Genomic DNA, 12,231 nt, shown 5'->3' with positions numbered 1-12,231 from the left:
TTTTTTTTTTTTGTAGGGGGGTAACCCAAAGGGGCTAAGCATAGGCATGTATGAGTTGACCCAAAGAGCTCTGCCCTAATCCTCATTCCTGCCTGCCTTAAGTTTTTTTTTTTTTTTTTTTTAAATATTTATTTTTTAATTTTCGGCGGACACAACATCTTTGTTGGTATGTGGTGCTGAGGATCGAACCTGAGCCGCGCGCATGCCAGGCGAGCGCGCTACCGCTTGAGCCACATCCCCGGCCTGCCTTAAGTTTTTTTAGAGCCAGATTCCAAGGTTCTGCCATAAAAAGCAAGGTGAGCCTAAATATCGCTTCCTAGCAGTGAAACTGAGGCACTGGAAAGAGGAAGACTAAGGGATCCTTAAGCCTGTGCCCAGCCCTTTCCTACTCTACACCCTTTCTTCCAGGTCTGGCTCTTAAACCTACTTCAGTGACCCTAAAAGTTTGGGCAGCAGAAGCCTCCACCCCTGGGCACACCTTCCCTCCTGGCCCACACAACACACACACACACACACACACACACAGCCCTTCTGAGTTCGATGTGGGTGAATGGGGAGGTAAGCATCTTTCTGGTGAGCTCAAGTGTGGGGGGGGTATGTGCCCCCAGCGTGTCCCCATGTTCATTTGTATGTGAGTTTTTCTGTGTTCATTCATGACACTGGCAGTACCTGTGTGGGTAGTGCCGCGTGTATACATGTGGTGTGCATGCATCATCCCCGTGTTTGTCCATGAGTGTGTATGTCAGTGTGTTCCAGTCTCTCTGAGAGTGTCGTCCCCAGTCCCCCATCCCCCCCCTTGGATCTCTAATTAGTGGTTTGGGGTTTGTTCCTTTTCCCTCCTGTTCCTTCCCTCAGCAGCGGCGGGCGGCAGCAGCCTCGGCAGCAGCAGTAGCAGCAGCAGCAGCAGAAGCCGCGTCGCCGCCGAGCAGCACCAAGGACTCTGGAGTCAGAGTAGGATTGTAAGATCAGAGCCCAGTGGGAAAAGGAGTGGAGCTGGCCTGGGAGAGGAGCGGATCCCTCCCAGCACCCTCAGGCCACCCGTTGCCTGCACTCTCCCTGCCAGACCTCCAGCGAGGAGAGACTTGGGACAGCCAGCCTCAGGTTCCCCCAGGTACAAGATGCTAAGAGCTCTGGGAGGGCTGCCCACAGAAGCCTATGGGGTTGTCGGGGGTGTATAGGACACCTGGGTCCACCATCCCTTTAACCTTTCCCTAGGGCACCCCCAAAGAAGCCCTGACAACTTGTCCATGCTCCTGTTCCCCCTTCCTCCTTCCCACCCCTTCCCTGGATGCCCCTTTTCTCTTCTCCCTCCCAGATCCCTTCTTTGGGGAGCTCAGCAAATGGAGCAGGAAATTTGGACCCTCTGCCTCCCTCTCTCGCCCTCCTCATTGGATCCGGAGCCTTCTCCGCTGGGAAAGCTGTAATTAGAGGGTGGATCCCTACAGACAGAGAGCAGCCCCCCCACCCCCCACCCCCCAGTCCCTTCTAACTTTAGATCTCTTCTCTCCCATTCTCCCATTCTCCCTCCCTCTCCCCTCCCTCTCTCTCCGGCTCGGCTCTCTCCATCTGCCTGGCTCCTTGGGACCCGTTCCCCAGCCTCAGGATGGCGTCCTCCCTGCTTGAGGTAACTGCCCCCTCCTCCCCCTAGGAAACCAGCCACAACCCTAAAGTCCTAATCCCTGCCCACCCCACCCCCTCAACTCACATAGACAGTAGCTGTGGTGCTTGTCACTTCCAGGGTCCTTCTGTTGAGAAGAGAGGAGTGGGCTCCATGGAGGGGCCAGCAGGGGGCAGGAGAAAAGGCCGGGAAGTATAGGGTCAGGAGTCAAAGGACAGTCAGAGGAGGGTGAGAGAACATTGGGTGGGAAGGCATGGACCCCTAAGGTCAACTAAGCCACTAACTGAGGAGTGGAAAAGCAATGAGAAAAGGAGGAAGAAGAGAGGGGTGGAAACAGATACAAACGGACACCAGCAGATGGGAGAAAGGGAAGGCAGAGAGGACTGGCTGAGTGGGCATGGAGTAGCAATTGGCTATAGTTCTTTGGGGACTCTGGTGCCCTAGGATTCCTGGCCTAAGTAGGATCTTGTTTGGTCTGTGTGGGGGAGGGGCTGGGCCTGTGAGCCGGTGTGTGGAGAGGAGGTAGGCTGAAAGGAGAGGAGGAGGGCAGCCCTGCAAGGGCGGGTGTGCCTGTGGGGGGGACTGACCAGGGGAACTGAGCCCAGGCCTGAGAGGGAACCAAGGAGGAGGGACAGGGTCTGAGGCCGCCTGCCCAGCTCACAAATATTTAGCTTTCAGCCAAAGACAAACTCAGCTCTATTTTGGGAGTGGGAGGCTCCAGGGCGGACTGGGCCACTTCCCCTCTAGGCTGGGACCCCAGTATCCCTTGCCTCTGGCACTGGGGATGGATGGAACTAGGGTACCATGGAGGTTTGGGTCTTGAGAAATCACTGACTCTCCCAGGGCTTCTGGGGAACCTAAAGCACAGAATTGGAGGACTCACAACTGCTCAGGACCTGAGTTCTCCCAGCTTCTGGCTCTCTGACTCTGTTTCTCTGTCACCATCTCTGTCCTGCTTTCTGGGTCCCTCTGAAGGAATTTGGGGTTAAAGAGCCCTCCTTGAGAGTCAATTCTTTTCAGTAGCCTTAAATCTCCCCTGTTCTTCTGGCATTCAGAAATTCCAATCTTTGTTTCTGGTGCCCTAACAAATCCCAGGGTGATGGGCCAAACAGGAAGTCAACTCATTCAACCTGAAGAAGAGGTGTGTGTGAGATGGAACAGCAGTTCTTTGACACTTGTGTCTATTGGCTTCATGGAAGTGTTAGAGTACAGTCAAGTGTGACTTTACACAGCTGAATTGTGAGACTACAGGTGGTGTGTGTATGTGTGTGTGTGTGTGTGTGTGTGTGTGAGAGAGAGAGAGAGAGAGAGAGAGAGAGAGAGAGAGAGAGAGAGAGAGAGAGACTGGGCATCTGGGTGGTGATAGTTCAAGTGAGGAATGGTATCTGTGTAAGACTGTGAGATAGTGAGTTTGTGGCTGAGTTTGAGGGAATGGCATGCATGCCAATGAGGCAGACACCATGCTTCTTACTATTCTGTATCCAATGAGGGGTCCCCAAGTGCTATTCTTTACCCTCAGGCAATGGGGACAGCTGTCCTCTTACCATCTCCCCAGTAGACTTTTTTTTTTTTTTAAAGAATTTTTTTTAATATTTATTTTTTAGTATTTGGCGGACACAACATCTTTGTTTGTATGTGGTGCTGAGGATTGAACCCGGGCCGCACACATGCCAGGCGAGCACGCTACTGCTTGAGCCACATCCCCAGCCCCCCCAGTAGACTTTTTATTGAGCCATCATTGCAACATTAGCCTTGAAGCTGGAAGAATGTACATGAAAATCCTGGGTCCAGTCAGGGCAGGGGTAGTGTCAGTGGGCATAGGCATCATGCCAGTGTTGCCAGCATGGCAGTGGTGCCTGGGGGAAGGGCAGCCCAGAGGCTTGCTGGATAGACAGGATTGGGGGTGCATGTGGAAAGAGGAGGAGTCTGTTGTGGAAGTTAGGTTTTCAAGTCCCATCACTCCCTGTGAGTTGAAGATGCCCTCAGCACAAAGGCTCTCCAGTCCCTCCATCTCTTTCACCTGGTCTTTGGTTACCTGGGCCTTCAAATTCTTCCCTATCTCTTTGGGAATCTTTCTGCCTGGCAGTGGGAAGAACCTGGGGTGCAGAGAGGGAAGCAGCTGCTGTGTGATGGGAGGCTCACCTGGATACAGTAAAAAGCAGGGGAATCTGGGAGAGAGAGATATGTGGGAGGGGGGAGGTAGGAATGGAAAATTGGGCAATGGACTAGAGATAGAGCTGGGAGATAGAGCACTTGCCTAACATGTGAGGCCCTGAGTTTGATCATCAGCACCCTACATACACTATCACCTTCTTCCAAAAAGAAAAAAGAAAAAAAAAGAAAGAAAAGAAAGAAAGAAAAGGAAAAGGAAAAGATAGAAAGAAAGAGGAAAAGAATTGGGAAGCCAGGAGAACTAAGAAACTTGGAAGAAGACTAGAAAGTTAAAAACTAGGAATGGGGACATTGGGTGGTCAGAACCTAAGGCCAGCCAGCTGTCAGATGTATAGTAGACTTTTCTTTAAAAAAAAAATTTTTTTTTGTAGTAGTAGATGGACAGAATGCCTTTATTTTATTTGTTTCATTTTTATGCGGTGCTAAGGATGGAACCCAGTGCCTCACACATGCAAGGCAAGTGCTCTGCCACTGAGCTACAGCCCCAGCCCTATAGTAGACTTTTCCATTGGGTGGTGGGGCTGGGCATTACACTGTAAGCTCCTTGGAAGAGGGGGTCCTCTTGCCCCACTCCATGTCTGGGTGAGAGAGTTGGGACAGCTTCTATCTTGTTCTTTCTCCAAGGACTCCCCTTCAGTACTTTAAACGTGTTTTTTGGGGGGTGGGGTGGGGTGCGGGTGTCGCTCTTTCTTTCTTCTTCTTCTTCTTTTTTTTTTTTTTTTTGGATGCTGGGTTCAAGGCTGTGGGCAGGAGACAAATAAATGTAGGGTGGGAATCTTGGGTCCTGGAAGGCAAGACATTTGATGGGGTATGGGGCACATATTCAGACCCCTAAAGCGGGACCCTCTCCTCTAGTTTTCAGGAGAGAGCAATCAGCCAGAAAAGGAAACTGAGACTATGGTGAAACTCAGCCACATGCACTGCTTTTGGCACCCCAGGAGAGTCTGGTGGCTCTGGTGCCCTGCCTCTCCTTCCCTGACTGCAGGGGCCCCAGGGCCTCAGCAACCCAGGGCTGGGGTCTCCTATTGGCTTGAGGCCGGCTGCCTCCTTTCACCCCTCCTTCCCTCCCCACAACTGGGTGGGGTCCCTGGGCTTGGCTGAGGCCCCTGTGGCCACAGTGTGAGGGCCGGGCGGGGGACGGCGTCGGCGTTTTTAAAAATAAACCGACCACAGGGAAACCATCGGAGCCGGGCTGGGCAGAGGGGGAGGGGGCGGTCAAGGGGGAGAAGGAGGGAGGAGTGGCCTGGTCTGGGGGTTTTCTGGGGCCCAGCACCACGGTGGTTTTCTCTTAGGTAGGAAGTACGCTGCCTCGCCCCCCACTCCCAGCATCTCTTCTCCCCCTCTGTCTTTGCCTCTGTTTTCCTTAGCTTTTCTAGCCAAGGCTCATTTCCACCACCTCTCCTTCTTTGTTTATTCTGCTTTCCTCTCTCTCCCTCCTTTTTGTCTTTTCACCTTTCTGCTTTTTCAGGTCCTGCCCATTTCTGCCTCTTAATTCCAGTTCTCACCTCTTGTCCCTGTCCTCTGAGGCTTTTATGGCACTTCCTTATTCTTTGTAGGGGTCCTTTGCACCCTGGTGTCTAGGTGTCCTTCTAACTCCATGTTCCCACCTGTCCTGCCAGTGGGGCAGGAGTCAGATCCTGCCTTAACTAACCTTCTGGGGTATCAGAGGCTCCAGGGAAGCCTCTGACTAGTAAACAAACCTACTAGTGGCTCAAATTTGGGATCCCAAGGAGCCAATTGGTTAGACAGGGGGAACAGCTGGTTTGTACTTGGGGAATAATACAGCAGTAGTGAGTGTCCACTCCACTCATTGCAACCCTGAGATCCCAGACCTATCTCTAGTTTCGGTATCACACACACTTACCACATGCTTGGAGCTGCTAGACAGCTCTAAAACCCCTGGATTCTTTTTTTTTTCCCTTTCTTTTTTTTTAAATATCGTTATTTTATTTATTTTTATGTGGTGCTGAGGATCGAACTCAGGGCCTCACACATGCTAGGTGATCACTCTACCACGAGCCACAATCCCAGCCCTCTCTCTCTCTTTTTTTTAAACAGTACTTGGGATTGAACCCAGGACCCCTGTGTGTGCTAGGCAAGCATTCTACCACTGAGCTATATATGCAGTCCCTTTGGGGTTCTTAACTCTACTAGAAAGACACCAGGCAATTGGCTTTTGAGAAACTCAAGCAGGGAACTCTACAGGATCAGCTTTTGAATGCTTTTTTTTTTTTTTTTTTTGTCAAATTCTTAGTAATAGAAACATGTGTATGTTAGCCAGGGATACTGGAGGGCATCTCCTCCTGGGAGGTCCTAAGTCTGACCTAGGGAGGGTTACCATGAGCTCCTGAGGGAGGTGGTCTTAAGTGTGGTATGACTTGATAGCAGTAGCCTGATGGGCATTAAGGAGATACCTCTGCATTTCCAAAAGATCCTCTCAAGTACAACATGCATGTCTTCCTTCACTCACTACACTGGAAAGGTGAAGAGAAACTAGTGACATAGGCTACATGTTGGGGAATATTGAGGCATGGAGGGATATGGCTGTGAGTCAGTATCTTAGCTACTCCAATTCCCTGCCTTGGAGGGGTCTGAAGACTTTGGGCTCTTCCACCCACCAGCTGGTACCATGAAGCAGGAGGTGCCCACTGCTTGCATGAAAGACATTCTTGCCTCAGCCACAGTCCTGGCTTGGCGGCAGCCCTATTGCCTCTCAATGTCCCAGTGTCTCTGCTGTTGCTTCCTCTTGTCTCCCAGTCCCAGAGTGCCTGCCAAGAGATTCCTTACTAGGGACATGCGGACTTGGGACCTCAGGGAGACCAGGTCACTGCCTAAGTGAGGAGATGAAGCAGAGGCAGCAAGTGGAATAAAGGGTGAAGCCAGCAAAATCTAGAATGGGGGGCAGATATGATTTCCTAATACTTCTTTTTCTACCTTTTAAATTTTTTTTTTTTTGAGACAAGGTCTTGTTATGTTGTCCTAAATCAAGCAGGTCTTGAACTCATGGGCTCAAGGGATACTCCTGTCTCAGCCTTACAAGTAGCTGGCACTACAGGTGTTGGACACTGTGCTTGGCTCCATGCTGCTGTTTGAGTTGCATCTTTTTTTCTGAGTCCCTGACTATAATTTCTTTCTGTTATAAACTTGCTTCCCAGCATTGAGATCATAATTTTCACCTCACTAAGCTGTTGCCTCTTCCTCCTCCTCTTCCTCTTCTTTTTGGTATTGGTGATTGAATACAGGGATACTTTGCCAATGAACTACATTCTCAGCTCTTTTTATTTTTTATTTTGAGACAGATTCTCATAAGTTGCTGAGGTTGGCCTTGAACTTACTATCCTCCTGCCTCAGCCTCACAAGTGGCTGGGATTACAGGCATGTGCCACCATGCCCAGTATTAGCTGCTGCTTCTATCCCAGCTCTTCTCAGTCATTTAGAGTCTCCTGTTCCTCGAAGGCCTTTACATATCCCTAACAACTCCACATGGTCTCTGCTTCCTGCCTCTTTGGCTGAAGTCTTGGGCCTCCATTTTCCTTTCCTTTTTTTTTGGTGGGGGCAGCATCAGGGACTGATCTCCGGGGCACTCAACCACTGAGCCACATCCCCAGCCCCCATTTTTTTTTTGAGAGAGAATTTTAAAAAAATATTTATTTTTCAGTTTTCAGTGGACACAACATCCTTATTTTTTATTTGTATATGGTGCTGAGGATCGAACCCAGCGCCCCACGCATGCCAGGCGAGCGTGCTACCACTTGAGCCACATCCTCAGCCCGAGAGAGAATTTTTTAATATTTATTTTTTAGTTTTCGATGGACACAACATCTTTATTTTATTTTTATTTGGTGCTGAGGATCGAACTCAGCTCCCCGCGCATGCCAGGAAAGCACACTACCGCTTGAGCCACATCCCCAGCCCCCCCAAGTGGACACAATACCTTTATTTTATTTATTTATTTTATGTGGTGCTGAGGATCGAACCCAGTGACTCACCCATGCTAGGCAAGCGCTCTACTACTGAGCCACAACCCCAGCCCTCATGACTCTAATTTAGTTCTGCCTGGATGCCAAGCCTCACTAGCGCACCTCTCTTCCCTCTAATCCCCTATCCTTTCCAACTCTTCCCTGACCCCTCTGCTCCATTCTTCATGTCTCTAGGTCTCAGTCCTAGAGTTTTGCCCTTTCTTCTGCCTTCTCCTCTTCTCCTAAGCAGTGCTTCCTTCTTTCCACAGGAGGATGCTCACTATGGCTCCAGTCCCTTGGCCATGTTGACAGCTGCATGCAGCAAATTTGGTGGCTCCAGCCCTCTGCGGGACTCAACAACACTGGGCAAAGCAGGCACAAAGAAGCCATACTCTGATCTTTCAGCTCCCAAAACCATGGGGGATGCCTACCCAGCCCCCTTTTCAAGCACCAACGGGCTCCTCTCACCTGCAGGCAGTCCTCCAGCACCCACCTCTGGCTATGCCAATGACTACCCACCTTTTTCTCATTCATTCCCTGGGCCCACAGGCACCCAGGACCCTGGGCTACTAATGCCCAAGGGACACAGCTCTTCTGACTGCCTGCCCAGTGTCTACACCTCTCTGGACATGGCACACCCATACGGCTCTTGGTACAAGGCGGGCATCCATGCAGGCATCTCTCCAGGCCCAGGCAACACTCCTGCTCCTTGGTGGGACATGCACCCTGGGGGCAACTGGCTAGGTGGTGGGCAGGGCCAGGGTGATGGGCTGCAAGGGACGCTGCCCACAGGCCCTGCTCAGCCTCCACTGAACCCCCAGCTACCTACCTACCCATCTGACTTTAACCCCCTTAATCCAGCCCCCTATCCAGCACCCCACCTCCTGCAACCAGGGCCCCAGCACGTCCTGCCCCAAGATGTCTATAAGCCCAAGGCTGTTGGCAATAGTGGGCAGCTGGAAGGGAGTGGTGGAGCCAAACCACCCCGGGGTGCAGGCACTGGGGCCAGCGGTGGATATGGGGGCAGTGGGGCAGGGCGCTCCTCCTGTGACTGCCCCAACTGCCAGGAGCTAGAGCGGCTAGGGGCAGCAGCAGCTGGGCTGCGGAAGAAGCCCATTCACAGCTGCCACATCCCTGGCTGTGGCAAAGTGTATGGCAAGGCCTCACACCTGAAGGCGCACTTACGCTGGCACACAGGAGAGAGGCCTTTTGTCTGCAACTGGCTTTTCTGTGGCAAGAGGTTCACCCGTTCCGATGAGCTGGAGCGCCACGTTCGTACTCACACCAGGGAGAAGAAGTTCACCTGCCTGCTCTGCTCTAAGCGCTTTACCAGAAGTGACCACCTGAGCAAACACCAGCGCACCCATGGCGAGCCAGGCCCGGGACCCCCTGCTAGTGGCCCCAAGGAGCTAGGGGAGGGCCGTGGCGTGGGAGAAGAGGAGACCAATCAGACACCCCGACCTTCGGCCTCACCAGCACCCCCAGAGAAAGCCCCTGGAGGCAGCCCGGAGCAGAGCAACCTGCTGGAGATCTGAGCTGGGTGGAGGGTCTCCAGTGCCAGGGCCGCCTTGCCAGCCTCTCTTGGCTCTGTGGACTATTGTCCCTCACTCTTTTCCATGCATGTTGTCTTTTGAGGCTCTACCTTGGCCATTCTGGACCTGGTTATCTCCTTGCACGCCTGCTCAGCTCACCTCCTCCTTTTGCCATGAGCCTGGCTTTCGGCCAAACTCTCATCTCAGGCCCTCACTTTGTGCCCGATTCCTGAGCTCTTGGTTCCTAGGTTTTCCTTCACCCCTTGTTCACAGTTTTTCTCTCCTTGGCTTTTGTCATGCCAACTCACTTTCTTTCCATTTAGTTTCCCAACACTATTTCTCCCTCTTACTAATTCCTTTCTGCTTCACAAGCTTATTTACTGCTATCACTCAGCTTCCAGGCTTGTGTTCCCAACTTACTCCACGGCTTTCCATTCTGCAGAGCTTTTTTCCTTTTCACAAACAAGATGATGATGTTGATGATGATGATAATTTATTGCCCCCTGGTGGCTTCTTCCTTATAGATCCCAGTTATAGGAGGCTTGGGGTTATTGACCTGGCTGGGAGCAGGGTGCCAAGAGGGGGGCAAACCAGTGGGGATCTGATCCCAAAGATGGGGTAACCCCTGGGTCAGGGAGGCTGCCCTCAGGCCTATATATTTAACTCCATGCACCCCGAGTAATGAATACTAGTAATAATAATTCTATTTATCTAAGTTATGATGACGGGTCCAGTAGAATGAGCTGGGGAGGGAAGGGGATCCATTTCTGCTAAGGAAATTCTAGCCAAATGTATTGCTGTATAGACAAATGGTAGTGGAGGTCTTGTTAATAGAATTTCTATCATCAGGGTCTCAGTGGGGTTTCTCTTTCAATGGAGTTTTTAACAAATTGGGTTGGTTAGCTAGATCTCTGTTAAAAGAGTTGATGTGAGTATCTCTCGATTAGGAGATCCCTAGTATCCCCAGCCCCAGTCAGAAGCTGTGAAACCTCAAGTCCTATGGAGGGGAGAAGGACTGGAATGTATCCCAGCTCCCTTGACCCCAGAGCAGGTTCTTCCACTGCCCCTTCTCTCAGACACCATGATCTCATCAGGCTAATTCCCTGTTGTCATGGTTAGGGAGAGCTTACAGCTGCCATCTAAAACGTGCTCTTTGGGGAAGCCCACCTAACAGGAGGACATTGATTTGGAGATGCTCCTCCTGAACAATGGAGGGGGAAGTCTTTCTCTGGGATCAGATTAAAATAAATCAAGTATTTATTGAGTGCCTATCCTGTGCAAGGCACTGTGCTAGGCCTGGTGCCTAGAAACCATGAGAAAGAATTTATAGAGCTTAGGAGGAAAGATGTCCCCAAACTGATTTGGGGGTGCATTTGCAAGCCCCAACCTGGGACTTCCAACTCCACCTCCAGTGACTTTTAAAGCCGCTTAGTGCCTTTGAATACCTTTTCTGAGACTCTGGATCCTCCTTTTCTGTGCCCTGCTCCCACAAGTCCCCAGGTTAAAGGGTAAAGCTGCTGGAACTTGGGGAGAGGGTAACATTGTGGAAGGCAAAGAATCATCCCCTTGTGGAGTCCTTTCTTTTTTTAATTTAATAAAATTTCAATTTGAAATCGTGTCCTGGTGAGAAAAAGGGAAGAGAAGGGTGAAGGGTGGGCCACAGCTTTTCCTTAGCAAAGCCAGGGACTCTATGTGCGATATTCAGTTATGCTCGTTTGCATTTTATGCTCGAGGTAACACACTCTGTCGGCCACGCACTCCAAGCGGGGTTGTTTTTAACGGTCCAGTACTGTCCGCAGAGTGGGGAAGGTAGAGGTGTTATCTTCCAGGGCCCTATTCTAGTAGTATTCTCACACTACATCTCCGACTTTGGCCAGAGCAGTGACCCGGTCTGGGCACCCCAGTCGCAAAGCGGACTAGCGCGCGGCCCCAGCCTCGCCAAGCTGCGGCTCCCGGCGGGCGGACCCCGCCTGGCACGTAACCCGCCCCCTGCCCCGAGCCTGCAATCAGTCGTGCCCGCCACGGAGTTATCGGAGGAACAAAAGCCACTCTGTGGCGGCCATCCCCAAGCCACAATAGGGCTTTGTGCGGCCCCCGCCCCCCAGAGCGTCCCCACTGGGCGCTCCTCGAGGCCTGGGCCTGTCTCCCGCCCGCGCCCTACGACGGACTGACCACCCTTCCCGGTCCCGAGCGGCGCAGGAGCTGGTGGGAGGGAGTCGGCGGTCCTAGGCCGGGAGCAGGGCGGGCTCGGGTTACGAGCCCCCTCCCCACCCTGCCGCCGCTCCTGCCCCCGCCCAGGTGCGAAATCTCCTGCCCTCTGGCGGGGCGCGCAGCTTCAAAGTCCCTTTGAAGAAATCCGAGTTCCGAGGATTTCTTTAGTGGGCTGGGGGCTGTGGCGGAAGAGAGGTCTGGGAGAGGAGGCTGGAGATGAGTGGCGGGGGGGCGCCTCGGAGCTGGTCTGAGAGAGAGGTCCGGAGCGGACCCAAGCTCCCACCCCCACCCAGGGGAAGGAAGGCTCCTCGGGACCCCCCAGGGTCTGGCCCTCTCGCCTCCCGGTCTCCGCCTGTCGGGTGCCAGCTCCTGCCCGCCGCAGCCTCGCGGTCCTCCCCTCCCCGGCCCCTCGGCTCCTTTCATCTTCCCTAGACTCCGCTTGGGGTTTTGCTGGTTTCTGGGAGATAAAAACCGCTTCAAATAGCGGCGGCGCACTGCCAGGACAAACAGGGCCGGGCGGGCCATGTGCGCCTGGTTACCGGCCCCGGCTCCGGGCGCCCTGCTTTGGCGAGCCAAGCTCCAGGCGACCCAGGCTCCGGCGATGCCTCCCAAAGTGGGGCCCCCCATTTAGAAGTCTCGGGCAGCGGCTTCCGAGCTGCCTCGGTTTCTCGCCCAGGTCGTTGGGAGGGGCCGTGGAGACCGCCCTCTAAGCCCTTAGAGACCTGGGACGGCGGATCAC

The 12,231-nt window shown here is 52.7% G+C and overlaps 1 protein-coding gene across 1 annotated transcript; it reads left to right on the top strand.

Moving 5' to 3' along the window:
- The first annotated feature begins 863 nt into the window (after nucleotides 1-863).
- Sp7 (Sp7 transcription factor) lies at nucleotides 864-10,852 on the top strand. Its single transcript, XM_046436132.2, has 3 exons — nucleotides 864-1,111; nucleotides 1,597-1,624; nucleotides 8,019-10,852. Exons 2-3 carry the CDS (start codon nucleotides 1,604-1,606, stop codon nucleotides 9,282-9,284), a joined length of 1,287 nt encoding a protein of 428 aa, XP_046292088.1. The 5' UTR covers nucleotides 864-1,111; nucleotides 1,597-1,603; the 3' UTR covers nucleotides 9,285-10,852.
- Nucleotides 10,853-12,231: the final 1,379 nt, after the last annotated feature.

The sequence above is a fragment of the Marmota monax genome, unplaced genomic scaffold (genome assembly GCF_021218885.2).
Source record: "Marmota monax isolate L192 unplaced genomic scaffold, Marmota_monax_Labrador192_F-V1.1 WCK01_AAM20220418_F8-fsc00012, whole genome shotgun sequence".
Lineage (NCBI taxonomy): Eukaryota > Metazoa > Chordata > Mammalia > Rodentia > Sciuridae > Marmota > Marmota monax.
This window is presented reverse-complemented; position numbering and strand designations above follow the sequence as displayed.